At 36.5% G+C, this 12,290-nt stretch overlaps 1 protein-coding gene across 3 annotated transcripts in view; it reads right to left on the reverse strand.

Moving 5' to 3' along the window:
* Window positions 1-12,290, reverse strand: part of INO80 (INO80 complex ATPase subunit) — a 123,523-nt gene that overhangs the window by 51,396 nt on the left and 59,837 nt on the right. For all 3 annotated transcript variants that reach the window (XM_070797294.1, XM_070797293.1, XM_019968557.2), the window contains exons 20-24: window positions 10,131-10,298; window positions 9,775-9,908; window positions 8,643-8,710; window positions 7,801-7,894; window positions 6,866-7,037 (exon numbers count right to left, since the gene is read on the reverse strand). In XM_070797294.1, coding sequence (XP_070653395.1) covers window positions 6,866-7,037; window positions 7,801-7,894; window positions 8,643-8,710; window positions 9,775-9,908; window positions 10,131-10,298 — 636 coding nt within the window. The remainder of the gene's footprint in view (window positions 1-6,865; window positions 7,038-7,800; window positions 7,895-8,642; window positions 8,711-9,774; window positions 9,909-10,130; window positions 10,299-12,290) is intronic.

Consider the following 12,290-nt stretch of genomic DNA (forward strand, 5'->3'; position numbering starts at 1 on the left):
CCTTTGGCTATGCCACTTGGCATGTGGATTGTAGTTCTGCAACCAGGGATTCACCCCCTCCATTGGAAGACAGAGTCATAACCACTGGACCAACAGGGAAGTCCACCAAAAATGGCAGAATTATTTAATAGCATTTTTTGTTAAATGTTCAGCTTGGTTTCAGTCTTTCAGGATCTTGTAAAATATTCTTTGTATTTGAGAAGTAGCTTTCTATTAATTAAAGAGTGCCTACCTGAACACTGGTTCTCTACCATGTAAAAAGGACAGTTAATCACTTTCGCATCCTTTATCAATCTTTCTTATATGTTTGATTTCCCTTTGAACTGCCTTCTTCCTTTTTCATCTTCAAATCTGAGTCTCCTTTCTCTTACAAACCTCAGCTTTAATCTAACAGACTCTCCTGCAAGGTGTTCCTATTCTTTTTAATTGTCATACTTCATTACCCACTTCCTAACCAGAATCTCTCTCCTTGTAAATCCCTGCACCTGGGCTTTCTCTATTCTACCTGCACTCATAATATCAAGGAGCTCCTAATCTCACTCTTAAGTGTTCACCTGGAACTTTAGTTTAATACTCTCCTCATCACAGATCCCCATGTCCAATCTTTCCTGTTGTCATAATCTTAAGATCAGTCATCAAATACCAGTGGCAGAGATCTCCACTGATGAGCTGTAATGACACGTGATTTAACAGCCTTCCTAAAACCAACTACCAGATTATTCCTTCCCAAAGCTTGATAGTAGCCACCAGAACTTTATCCCCCCAGGATTACAACTGTAGCATCTACTGGAGAAGGTGAGCCAAAAAGGTTGAAACTCCTGGTTTAACATCTACATCCCAATAGACTGGCATTCAAAGATTCCCTTGGAAGAAAGGTGACTTACTTATCCAGCCTTTTTTCTCACCACTGCTCTTTATTTTGGCTCAAATCTTTAACTTGGAATATTCCTCCTCCTATCCAGGTCCCTACCACTCAAGATCCAATTTTAAACAATACCATTTCTATAAAAGAGTATTTTTTTGTCCATTTTAACCTAAAGTGATCTTCCATCCTGAACTTTACCACTAGTCATCTACTATTATTTTGGCAGTGTAATTATGTCTTCAACGCTGATCTTGACTCATTTTTTTATTTCTAAATTCCTTTTAATTTTGTGCATGTCTTTTTACTATATGCATGAATGATTTTTCAAACTAGAAAATAGAGACTATGATTGTTAACACACCTCGCCCACAACAGGCACTGATGCATGACAGGTTCAAAAACCACATTAATTACAGTACTTTCTCTTTGTAGGAGTAGACTGCCATTGGGGAAGACTACTCTGAAGGAGCATTAGAAAAACCCAACCTTAAGCCAAGATCACATTCCACCCCTGGAGATTCTTTCAATCAACAAGCTCTTCTGATACACATACAAATAATGGATCCATTCGAATGCTCAATCTCATTGGCCCTTGGGATCAAGCAAGTGAAAACATCAGGAGAGAAAGGGTGAAGAGTGCGTGGGAAACAAAAAAAGGAGTACTTTCTCCTGTAAACAGTTCTCTCCTCTATTAACATTTCTTACTCAATTAGGCATCTTTTGCTGTCTAGGTCAATGGTCTCCAGAGAAATTACAGCAAGCTTCACAATGTAAATAATATTAATATGTTATTTGTGTATCATTTTAAATGAAATAATACACAGGTACTAGATAAAAATGTTTTAATAACAGGGGGGCACAATCAAGACACATGAGGCTAGTAGTATTGCTGGAAAGAGTTTAAACTAAGACAGATGAGAGGATTCTAAATTTACATGAAAATGCAAAGGGCCAAGAACAGTAAAGGCAATACTGAAGAAAACCAAAGACAGAGGACCTGTGCTACCAGTTTCAAGTCTTATCATGGAGCAAGAATTATTAAGATAATTGGTACTGGTCAAGGACAGACTAATGGACTAATAGAACAGAACATGATAAGAAATAGACCTACACATATACAGCCACCTGTTTGACAAAAGTGAAGCTGTAGTGCAACAAGGATGGGCTTTTCAACAAAAGAAGTTGGGTCAAATGGATATGGATATCTATGATAAGTAAAAAAAAAAAAATGACAACCCATAACATACACTAAAAACACAGTTTCTTGTAGATTTGAACAGTAAATCAAAAAAATTTTTGGAGAAAAACAGAATAATCTTCACGACCTCAATAAAGACAAAGATTTCTTTCACAAGATACAAAAAATGCTAACAATTCAACAGAGGATAGTACTGAGAGTGAAAAAGTAAGTAATAGGTAGAACAAAGAAAAATAAGCAAGTGTCTTGAAGAAGCATTTCACCAAGGAGGTTATCCAAATGGCCAGTGAGCATCAGAAAAGGTATTCAATATCATTATTCACAAGGGAAATGTAATTTAAAGCCACAGTGAGATACTATCATATACAAGGACTAGAATGAGCAGACAAGGCACTGTCACATGACTTGTGCACTTTCCTATATGTATGTTAATATCTCTAGGATAGCCAAGGCAACAAGAGAAAGGCTACGATTTTTAATATATTATACCTATTATTTCTTCCTGTTTCTCTAATCACCTGGGCCTGTTATCTACTAATGGAAAGCAAACAGTCATATCTTCAGGATCAACTTAGCTACTTCTTAGGTTCATGAATTCAAATGGTTATTAATTAATATCATTAGAAAAAAAGTTTAACTCTCTAATCATTGACTAGGGTACTTCCTGCCCCCTCAAGCTTTAACGACCCACAATTACATGTCAGTCTTTTTCTAATCTTTCAGGACTTTTCTTGTCCTTCCTGAAGTTCTAATTCACCATAGGAATGACAGCAAATACCTTTCAAGGTATATTTTCAGGATATATGCTGAAACTGGTAAGCACAGTTATAAATTTGCTTCCTGTGAAGATAAAATTTTTCTCTCTGATTCCACAGTAGTAGCATCCCTGTATAAGCAAAGGATCTTTCAGAGGATTTGTAAACTGTATTAATAATGCCGGAATTTTTTTGTAGAGCTCAATGACAACAAAAAAGTCACATCAGGAAAAGGCACAAAGCACATACATGATGAATTTATCACAAAGAAAGGACAAAAAGAATTCAAGACAAGGGACTTTCCTGGTGGTGGTGAAGAATCCACCTTTCAATGTAGGGGACAGGCTTGATCCCTGGTCGGGGAACTAGGATCCCACATGCTATGGGGCAACTAAGCCCTCGTGCCACAACTAGAGAGAAGTCCATGCGCCACAACGATAGATCCCACATATGACAACTAAGACCTGGTGCAGCCACAAATAAATAAAAGGAACCCAAGACCTTGTATTTAAATCCTATCTACAAATCCAAACATCATCAAGACAGATAATTATTAGACTTAAGTCTCGCCACTGTTGTCCATACTTGACAAGTTACCTTCCCCCCACCCCAAAGACAGACTCATTTTTTGTAAAAAACTGTAAACTGGCAGGATTAGAGGAAGTGTGTTTTTCATATATGTATGTACACTAAAATGTCATGCATCTTAAGTTTTAGCTTTTACTCTATACTCTTAACTAATAAACTTTGGAAATCTGTTTTAAAGAATTAAGTAGTCAAAATTTCTTTCTCTACTCTTCTTGCAAAATAGGCAATGTCATGTTCTCTAAAAAAATATTTCTTGAATAAGAAAAACTTGGTTTGGAGAAATCAGTGTGAGAAGCAGCATGACAGTGGTGAGAGGCATATTCTAGCAAAGCCACTCTTAGGGGAGAGTTTCCATAATAAACTATCTGCTCAGGTTTGAATCAGGTTTTTTGTTTTTTGTTTTTTCAAAATTACTTAACTTTATACGATTTTTAAATAGAAGGAATATAACAGGTACATGCCAAAATAGACTAAGACAGTCATCAGTAGTAGTTGATCATAAACTACATGTCAGAGTAACTCTGCAATGAAATATGCGTACTGCTCTCTGAGTAATTTCTGATGGTCTCTTTCACATTCAGAAAGTAAGACCCTTCCTTAGTCCCAAAATGTCAGCTTCTTTCCTTACTATTACACAGAATGATCCAGAATCTTTCTACATGGTGATTCTATTCACCTAGTCTTGATTCTTACATAACTACAGGTAGTATAAAATATTCTTGTGAGTCATGGCCAGACTGAAAAAGCCACAGTTATAATGGGCTTTATTAATTGTTACACATGGAGTGTCAACAAAATGATTGTTCAATCAGAACCCAGTCTAACCTTTAAGGCTAGGTATCATGTAAAAATCATTCTACTTAATTGAAAGCAAGTATTTCTTAGAAAAGATATATCAACCAACTCTGGCAAGATACACTGCCTGGTTGATATTTCAACATATGTATGTTGGAGATAAGGATGACGAGAGCCAAAGCAGAACAGCATCTCTACACATCCATGATTAGCTTTCAGCTACCTGTGGCTCAGTAACTCAGTTCTACATGCTAAGCTACTACAAAAGCAAATGTCTACCTACAACATGAAATAAAAGTAAAGAAGAAGAAATGGAAGTGAATCTAACTTTGGAAAAACCAATTTCACATAAAGCATGCTGCCCACATCTAAATTTCTCAAGAAATTAACTGACTGAAGGACAGCACGGAACAGGTGCTTTGAACACACTACTCTATTTTCAGAAAGCAGAAGAATACAAATAATTGACGCATCTCTTTCAGTGTTACGTAAGATTGAAGCATTGACATAATAGGGCACAACAAAATCCCAGGGGCAATGGTGCTTTCTGTATCAAAAATAAAACTAGTAAAAAAAATTTGTATCTTTAGCAATACACAGTATCAAATGTAAGGAAATCAGACTACAAGAGGTTAAGCAACTGTCTACCAAACATAGCAGTATTTACTAGAAGGAAGTCACCTTGCCACCACTGACTATATTATTCCAAACAGAATTGGAACCCAATTCTATGCTCCTTCTGCATTACTGATCTTATCTTCGGAATCCAAAAAAGTACATGGAGCAACACTTGAGAAAGAAACTGGGAAACAGAAGAAAAAGAAACCACACGGGTTCTTCAGTGGACAGCAGGCAAATAATAGATACAGCCAAAGAACAGCCTACATTCTGTAGGCCGTGTGACTGACGACCCCTTACATTTTCTAGAGGATACAAAGAAAATTTCTACCTTTTAAACTTTTAATCTCGTTAAAGAACTATAAAATAAACATACAAATCGCTTCTCAAAATTCTCCAGCATTATCCATTTCATTCAGAATAATACACAGATCCTTAGCATTAACTTATAAGGTCACACATGATCTGAACCTGCACCTATCACCTATCACTTTCTCCCTTACCTTTCTCCCTTACCTATATAAAGGTGAACAATTACATGAAAAAGTGTTCAACATCATTATTTTCCATGGAGATGAAACTGAAAATCACAAATTCAAAAAATGAACTGACAGTACCAGGAGTAGGCAAGGAAGATGAACAGTAAATCTCTCACACTGTTGGTGGGACTTTAACTTTGTAATACCATTTTGGAAAAATATGTGGCAATGGGTTGTTGTTCAGTCACTAAGTCATGTCTGGCTCTTTGTGACCCCATGGACTTCAGTACGCCAGGCTTCCCTGTCCTTCACTATCTCCTTGAGTTTGCTCAAATTCATGTCCAGTGAGTTGGTGATTCTATCCATCCATCTCGTCCTCTGCCACCCTCTTCTCCTTTTGCCTTCAATCTTTCCCAGCTTCAGGGTCTTTTCCAGTGAATCAGCTGTTTGCATCAGGTGGTCAAAAACTGGAGCTTCAGCTTCAACATCAGTCCTTCCAATGAATATTCAGAATTGATTTCCTTTAGGAACAATTGGTTTGATCTCCTTGCAATCCAAGGGATTCAAGAATCTTCTCCAGCTCCATATTTCAAAGCATCAATTCTCTGGTGCTCAGCCTTCTTTATGGTCCAACTCTCACAAGACTACTGGGAAAACCAGAGCTTTGACTATAAGAACCTTTGCCAGCCAAGTGACATCTTGGCTTTTTGATACACTGTCTAGGTTTCTTACAGCTTTCTTTCCAAGGATCAAGTGTTTTAATTTCATGGCTGCAATCATCATCCGCAGTGATTTTGGAGCCTAAGAAAATAAAACTTGTCACCGCTTCCACTTATTTGTCACGAAGTGATGGAGGCCATGATCCTAGTTTTTTGAATCTTGAGTTTTAAGCCAGTTTTTCCACTTTCCTCTTTCACCCTCATTGGCAATGGGTACTAAATCTAAACATACATATGTGTGATGATACAGCAATCCCACTCCTGGATATAAACGCCAAAGAAATTAGTGCTTGCATTCATCAAAAGACATGTACACGAATATGTATAGCACTTTTATTCATAATAGCCCCAAACTGGAACCAACCTAAATATCCACCAACATTAGACTAATAAACTATGATTAGAAACAGGCAATGGACTACTTCACGGCATTAAAAAAGAATATCTTTTTTTTGGTGGTCAGTTCTGAACTTGAGGTTTCAAATGGGAAGAAGTATAAGAGAAGACTTCTGGGTGCTGGAAATATTCTATACCTTAATCTAGATAGTTGTTACACAAATGCATACACAAGTGTAAATTCATATATTTTAAATGTGTACTTTAAAATATGTGTACTTCCCAGTAAAGTTATGTATAAAATATATATTAAAATATAAATACATATACTGTATACACACATAAAATGTCTATTAAGTTGTATGTAATAAATTGTAACAATACTCTGCTCTCACTCCTCTGGGAACTTTTTTTGGCCGCTTCAGGTCATCTTTTACTTTATTACTTTTATTGATTGAAAGAAAAGGGAAGGGAGTATTACACAGATAACTGATGCTGAAATAATTGCTTACCTTTAACAAAGGGCAGCTGGAAAGGTTGGGAAAGGAGAGTGGAAAATTAACCCCAAGAAGGAAATCCTTGTTTCTCAGATATTTCTCCTGGCTCTCCCCTTCCGGCTCTCCCCAGGAGCGCAGCTGATGGAGCCTGTAGGAGGCTTTCAGAGACAGGAAAAGAGCTAACCATCTGAAACAAACCACAGCAGACATGCTTATTCAGTGCTCCATGGAGGTTTGAGGGTAGTTCATAGCAGCGAGGAACCTTGTCTCTCATTAACTGTCTCTTCTGTCAATCTTGGGCATTTTAGACACAGTTCTTTCAAAGTCGGCTCATACTTTTGTTCTATAAATTCTACCTTTGGCATGAATTGGGTTTGCTACTATGAAAACGAAAATCCTCCGTAAAGCTCCTATTAGTGTTAAGGAATATTCAACTCTTATCGCAAAACCTTTATAAAAACATCCTCTTATAAAGGAGATAAGCCTCTCCTAATGAGGTCATTATTTTTTACACAAATATAATACAAAGCAGTAAATTAAGTAAAAGCCATTATTCCAAAGAATAAGAACAGAGAACTAAGTTTCCCAGAATACATAAGGCAGGTTACGCTACAATCCCTACTAAGTAAAGGAATCATCAGCCATCATTTGCCCTGAACAAACAAATAAAACAAATTTCTACCTAGAAATTAAGACTTGAAGACCTTCTGATAGCATTTGGGAGAAGAACCTAAACAGTTTTTATTTAAGGTATAGCATGAGGCATTGTACAATTATTAAATTTTCAAAAGAAAGTTATGACTTCCTTATAAAACTTTAATTCTTAATACAAAAAGAATGAGATGCTCTGTAAGATCATATAATACTAAATATTTAATTTCACAGTATTCAACATTTGCCCCTATTTATTCTCAACTGTTCTCTCATCAAACAATGAACAAACTTCTCACCTGGCTAAAAGTCCCTGAAGCATGAGGTTTGCCATTTCAGCTGGAGATACATCAATAAAGCGAAGGAAAGAGAAACAGCTTTCTTCATTAACACCTGGAATATCAAAGAACAAAGTGAAACCCAACAGAAAACCAAGAGACAACACTCAACTAAAGCCTGCTGAACTGCTGAATTTTGACTTAAAAATTTAAAACTATTCTAAAGGTTCCAATACAGCCACTTTGACAGAATATAGAGTGTCATATTTTTGTACCACAATCACAAGTAAGAGAGGCAGACGTATGAGATATGACATATATGAGCCAGAGTGGAGTTGGCTCATCAGTTACCTCTGGGGTTTCGGATCCTTGGCTAACTGCCTTCCTCTTTTTATTGTGCCAGGAAAAGGAAAAGAAAAGGAAAGCACAGAGGTGAAGAATTCTGAACTTCTGCCTCAATACTTTGGACAATGCTCAAAGTTGAGCAGGTTCCTTTCTTTAGACTAAGCAGCAGGGACCTAAAGAATCAAACTAATCAAAGAATCAAACTAAGACCCTGCACTGTCTCTATCATACCTTTATTCAAGGGTGTAAGACATTTTTATGAGACAGATATAAAATAAAGATGGAAGGTCAACTGAAACGGAAAGAAATTTAAAAAAAAATTTTTTATGCTTTCTGTTATAACCACAAAGCTTACTAGCATCTACAGATGAAGACAACTAACTTACTTAAATCTTATCAAGACTATAAACAAAAGCCTAGCATTCAGGCAAAGCCACTATTAGTTACAACTCAGCAAAACAAAGAACATCCTGATAAATCCTTGGCATACTTTCCTTCTCAAAGACCAAAACACCTACCTTTTCTGTGAAAGAGAGACTGTTGGATATAGTCTGGTGCAAATGGAGAAAGAAGAACCCTTAACCACCTGTAAAGTAAGTAAAATAAAATAAATCCAAACCCAAATATAAATATCAGAAAGTTAACTAAACTGGAGGCTCCAAACTAAAAGAATCTTTGAAGGTTTAAAACTGTTTATACTTTTGAGAATTTTGTTGCCAGGCAAAAATGATACCATATAAAATACTAAATATTTACTAAAGGTAGTAGATGATAATACAAGTTCAAAGCGGTCTCATTTTATTTCACATTTCCAGAAACACAACTCCAGCACTGGAAGTTGCCATACACTATATTAAACAAAAACCACTACAACCCTGTTCTGTTAATCCCCTTGCCCATGTAAAGTATTAGCCTGGAGCTATCACAAAGAATTCTAAAATTAAACCCAAGAAATGTGTCTCAGTTTCAGTAATGTTAGGCTAGATGTTGTTGATGATTATTTTGATAATATTGTTTATATAGTTTCTATACAGAAAGAGCTTTCTAAATCTATGGTTCTCAAGTGCAAGTGTATGCAAGACTCTTTTGGGAATTTGTTTAAAAAATTCAAAAGCAATTGTTAAATTTTCAAAATAAAATCATTATTTTCTGACTGATTCTGCATGCAGAGGTGAAGAATGGACCTACACACCTATTTTCTGAATGGAAGTGGTTTCCAGCATATTACCATTAACAACACTTCATTTTTTTAACCAAATCTATCATTGCTGATTCTGGGAAAAAGGTAAATTTGAAATCAAATCTGTTTTTCCACAAGTGCTATTACAAGTGTGAAATAAGCCACTACAAAGCAATTTCAATACTTAGAGATATTTGTTGATCTCTGTTGGTACAAGTACATGTTTGCACACATGCACATTCCTCATTCAGAAAGGGAACTGCAAGTAGTTAGGGCCTTTCAGGTCATCCAGTTAAACTCTTGATAGTACACAGACCCTATCACTAGATCCCTCAACAAACAGTTGTCCACCCACTGCTTAAATACCTCGCTGTTGTGGAACTCACTCTCAATTAAGTTTATCTACTAAGCCACAAAACCCCAAATTACAAAAGCACTCTTAGAGCAAATAGACATTAGTATGTGCTCACCTGTCTCGTGAATGGTTGAAGACCCTGATCTGTCCATGACGGTAGATAAACTTTGAAATCTGGTATGGCTTTAGGGAAATATGAAATGGAGACCAAGTTTCTTGTCGTTCAAATAATTCTGGGTGATTACATACCTAAGAGAAAGGGAAATGATAAGACAATAGGGTGTCACGTGCAGACATCACTATGAAGCAACGGGGGAATCCTAAACCCTGCATATTTACCTTTATAAATATATATATTCCCATTCTCATTCTTTAACAGCCTTTGTTTATTTGGCATCAAGGCTAGCTACAGCCTCTTCCCTGAAGTGGGTTAATAAAGACAACTCTAGGGCAGCTAACCTAAGCTCTTACCTTCCTAAACTGCATGACTAGATTCATGAGGCTGCTGGTGGTTGTCTGTGCTTGCTGGGTAGAGCCCATAGAAGACTGCAATAAATCTTCAATGGAAATTTTGTTCTTCAGTGCCTGATACAGCAGTTTCTGTCGGCTGGTTAGTTGGCAATACATTAGAATCTCAATCTAAAAATCAATAAGGACATTTATATTTTGAAAAACAGTTTGTAAGAAAGCTCAGTATTACCATAAATTTGGAAACTCATGCAAGGCAGATTATGGTTAGAAAGAGAACAGTATACATATCTTAAGAAACTCAGTATCTCTATAAACTTGTGATATGGCTAATTCAAGAAACTCAGTATCTCTATAAACCTATGATGTGGCTAACTATCCAGAATATGAGCTTTTCTTGATCCTCTTCCCTTGTCACTCACTCTACATGCTGTCCATGGGCAACCTCTTCCATTTCTAATAGCACCACCTACCATCAACCACAGTAACTTGCAAAAATATATTTCCAAACACCCCTAAGCCCCATACTTCTAACTACCTACTAAAATAGTATTACTCAAACAGTCTGTAGCAATTGCATTTCTGATCTATGAGGAAAAAAATTTCTCTTTCACAATTTACTTGATTAACAGCATTGTCATTTACTAAGTTGCCCAAAAAGAAACTTCAAAGTCAAAAAGTCAGCTCTGATCTCTTCTCTTTCATACCCCGTGTTCTATCATTTTCTAAGTTCCTCAACTCAACCTGGAAATTTTTCTCTAACCACTCTGACATACCACAGAATCTCACCATATCTAACTTAGACTGCTATTACTATGGGAGCTTCCTGCCCCAATCTCTCCTGGTTCCAAGAAACCTTCCATGCAAGTCTTCTAAAGTACCCAAGTGCAGGAAAACCTTCAATGTAAGTTACTGCCTATGGTAAAATATTACAAATTCTCCTGTAGGCAGAGGCCTCCCATAGTCTAACTTCCTGTACTGTCCCAATCTCATGATGTTCTCCTGTATTTCTTAGCAACAACAGTCTGAATAATGTTTGCCACACACGCTGCCTATTTGAGTATTGACTTACCTTTGTTCATTCTTGTTGTTTAGCACCCACTTCCCACCATATTTCCTGGTAAAAGCCAACTCATTATTCCAGATCTAGCTCACATGTCATCTCTGTTTTGATGCCTTCTGTAACCTTCACTAACAGAACTATCCCCTTTCTGTGTTCCCATTATACTTCACATAGATCATCACTGTATATCCTATGATACAGAACCAGCTATCTATATATTCATCTCCCTGGGAAGTCTGAATAGAATCTAGAAGCTGCATCTCTACATATCAGCTGCTCGCAGAGAGTAATAGTTCAACAACATATATATTATTTAATTCATAGATTAGAAACATTGCTGATGTTTAAGAAATTTATAATACACACAGTAGTTTACAACCACACATCTTCTGATCACCTCGCTAATAACCACTAAATAAGAGACATTATGATGCTGCTATTGTTTTTAAGCTGTTTCTGATATAAAAGCCTCAAAGATCTATTTTTCTTTAATGAAGTATTTTCTATCAGGTACATCTGTGTGATACTTCTATTTAGGCAAAATCAACCAGTTTCACAAAACAGCCATATAGTTTTTTTTAAAGGAATAAAACAACGGTACACTTCTTTCCCTCTCTTTGAAGGTGTACGTCACCACCACAATCCTGTAAGAGAGTTACTAAATTTCACAATGATCCAGCCTCTGGCAGTGACAGTGAGAACCACCTGACGTTATCAAGAACCTGGAAAGATGCCTTTTATATAGACAGGAGAACTATGAGAAACAGGTGTAATCTATGTGAGGCAGGAAAATACTCCAAAGGAGTAAGAACTGGGAGGAAAAAAAAAAGACAAAAGGAGAATATTGGGAGGATTCACAAGCAATAACAGAAAATTACAGAGGTCGGGGAAAAATTCAAAAAAGATATTTATGAACCACAATTATAGACTTTATGAGAAAAAGTAATACAACTCAAAGCACAGTATACTTCTAAATCTACCTCTCAGTCTGCAGAAATACAGGAGACAGAGGAACATATCAGAGAACACCACAATGATGCATTGAGCAAAATTCGATACGTGGAAAACTGTGGACAAACTACCCAGTTTCCCCAACAAAG

This window comes from Bos indicus, chromosome 10 (assembly GCF_029378745.1).
Source record: "Bos indicus isolate NIAB-ARS_2022 breed Sahiwal x Tharparkar chromosome 10, NIAB-ARS_B.indTharparkar_mat_pri_1.0, whole genome shotgun sequence".
NCBI lineage: Eukaryota > Metazoa > Chordata > Mammalia > Artiodactyla > Bovidae > Bos > Bos indicus.